A 2,400-nucleotide genomic window follows, 5' to 3' on the forward strand; every position below is an offset into this window, starting at 1 on the left:
CTGGGCACAGCACCCTCACCCAGGCCAGCCACTCGAAGGCTGGGGTGCACACAGGCACCATGCTGGGCCGGCACAGGTTCCTAAAGAGCCTGGGCCCTCCTCCTGCAGGTCATCCTGGCGTGCAACTCAGGCCCTGCCCTGAACGACGTGACCCACAGCGAGTCTCTCATCGTGGCAGAGCGCATCGCGGGCATGGACCCTGTCGTGCAGTGAGTGTTGGCGGATGGTGCTGGGGGGGCCTTGATGGGGAGGGGCACCAGCTGGGCAGAGTGGGCCACGAGGACTGTCACTGAACTGGGAGCTCCCGGGGGCCACCCTCCTGGGGGCGCTGACCACCTTGTGTCTGGCAGCTCCGCGCTCCGGGAAGAGAGGCTGCTGCTGGTGCAGACGGGCTCCAGCTCCCCGTGCCTCGACCTCAGGTAACCCCGCACCCTGCACCTGCTCTCTCCCTCCTGGGCTCCATGCCCTCTGTGCCGTGCACCTGCACCCAGGCACATGCGGGACACTGACCTCAGGACTGCCCCTACGGCCTCTCCTGACCCCAGGCCCGGACTGCCCTCAGGAGGCGACAGAGATGCCATCCCCCAAGGTGGCCTGGGGAGAGTGAATGGATTCAGGGTCTGAGGTGGCTACACCTGGGCTGGGTTGGGGGACTTGGGGCAGGAGGGGCTGATGTCCCTGTGGCCACTCAGCTGAGGCTGAGGGCGACCTGGGCAGCTGCCCGGTGTCTGTCACCTCTGCGTCCCGCAGAGACAGCAGGCTCTGCTTCTGTGGTTCTGGAGGCCCTTAGTCGATTGTATGTGGTGCTCTCTGTCCTGCTGATTGCAGAGAAAGGAACCTTTTAAATGAGCGGGTTCTGAGTGCTGGGGCCACTGGTCTTCTCTGCTTGGTGGGATTCTCCAGTGCTGGCTTCATCTGTGCTGCAGTCCCACCTCACCAACAGGGAGGGCGTGAAGGTGACAAAGAATCAGCCCCTAGAGTTTGAGGGAGATCTCGGGCAGTTTCCCGGCTGCAGCTGCTCTGGCCCTGCGGGAGCTGCTGCTCTGAGGCGGCCCCGGGCTGAGGCTGGGTTTGGAGGCCCCCACATCAGGGATTGAGGGGTGGGGGTTTCGGCCTTCACGTTGGTCGCTGCCCTGTATGGGAGGTGGGGTCTGGGGTCCACTCGTCTAGTCTCTCTCTCTTCCTCCCCAAAGCCGCCTGGATAAGGGGCTGGCCGCACTGGTGCGGGAGCGTGGCGCGGACCTGGTGGTCATCGAGGGCATGGGCCGTGCTGTCCACACCAACTACCACGCGGCCCTGTGCTGTGAGAGCCTCAAGCTGGCCGTCATCAAGAACGCGTGGCTGGCCGAGCGGCTGGGTGGCCGGCTCTTCAGCGTCATCTTCAAGTATGAGGTCCCGGCCGAGTGAGGCACCGCGGCCGCCGGATGGTTCCGCTTGTCACTTGTCAGGAATGTGTTTTTGCCACCACAGGGAAACTACGTTCAAATCAACATATTTATATCGCACTACCGTGACACGGCACGTACGCCGCAGCCCGCACGGATGCGTGTGGCCGAGAGGCGCGATGCAGCTTTGTCCTGGGAGACGTTCGCATTGGAATCTATTTAACTGCTACAGAACCTTTTATATATATGTATAAATAGAGAGATCTATACAGGTATGTCTGACGGGACGCAGCGCCGTGGGCATGCACCAAATAGAGTTTTTAAAAGAGGCCGGAGCCACCTGCGCTGTTTTGTTTTGGAGCAGGAGCCTCTCCCGACTCTTCCCGTGTGGGGAGCCCAGAGCGGGAGCCCTTCCCTGCGCTGCTTCTAGACCTCGTGGGCACCGAGCGCCAGCTGCCCCACAGACCCGGGCCCCTGTGTCTCTCACTGCTCCCGCCGGGCCAGAAGAGCCGCCCTCGTCCCTCCAGTGCCCTCCCGCTGTGCCTGCAGGACGTGTGGGTGCTGAGCAGCACTCCTGACTCAAGTGCCTGGGAAAGGAGCCCTCGGCATCGATCGCCCTCAAGGGTTCTCAGGCAGCCGGGCACTGACGCGGCCCCTGCTAGGAGCTGTGCGGACCGTGTGGGTTTTGTTGCTGTGGCCTTGGGACCAGGCTCCCCGGGGCCCTGTTCTGTGGCTAGGGTGGGCATGGCTAGGGGGAGCTGGCAGCAGGGAGGCCTGCTGGTCCTGGCCCCTGGGAACTCCAAGGCGCCTGGGGGTCACTCCCGTCTCAGCCCAGGTATGAGATTGAGACCACACAGCCTCGTAGAGAGGACAGGAGGGCGCGGAGCTTGCGGAGGCCCTGCTGAGGTGGGCTGGCTGCAGGCCCCCGGCTTTGACTTCATGTGGCGAGAGCTGTTCCTGGTGCTGAGCTGCTGGGCAGGCCCTGAGGAGGCTGAGCTGCTACCTTGCCCCCCCC

General features: G+C 63.8%; 1 protein-coding gene across 2 annotated transcripts in view; it reads left to right on the top strand.

Moving 5' to 3' along the window:
• PANK4 (pantothenate kinase 4) overlaps nucleotides 1–1,715 on the top strand; it is a 25,263-nt gene extending 23,548 nt beyond the window's left edge. The window contains exons 17-19 of one of the 2 annotated variants that reach the window (XM_011987217.1): nucleotides 109–209; nucleotides 351–419; nucleotides 1,194–1,715. In XM_011987217.1, the coding sequence (XP_011842607.1) occupies nucleotides 109–209; nucleotides 351–419; nucleotides 1,194–1,407 (384 nt within the window). In that variant the 3' untranslated portion in view covers nucleotides 1,408–1,715. The remainder of the gene's footprint in view (nucleotides 1–108; nucleotides 210–350; nucleotides 420–1,193) is intronic. The other variant, XM_011987219.1, reaches the window with a different exon arrangement.
• The last annotated feature ends 685 nt before the right edge of the window (nucleotides 1,716–2,400 follow it).

Source organism: Mandrillus leucophaeus, unplaced genomic scaffold, assembly GCF_000951045.1.
Source record: "Mandrillus leucophaeus isolate KB7577 unplaced genomic scaffold, Mleu.le_1.0 Scaffold305, whole genome shotgun sequence".
Lineage (NCBI taxonomy): Eukaryota > Metazoa > Chordata > Mammalia > Primates > Cercopithecidae > Mandrillus > Mandrillus leucophaeus.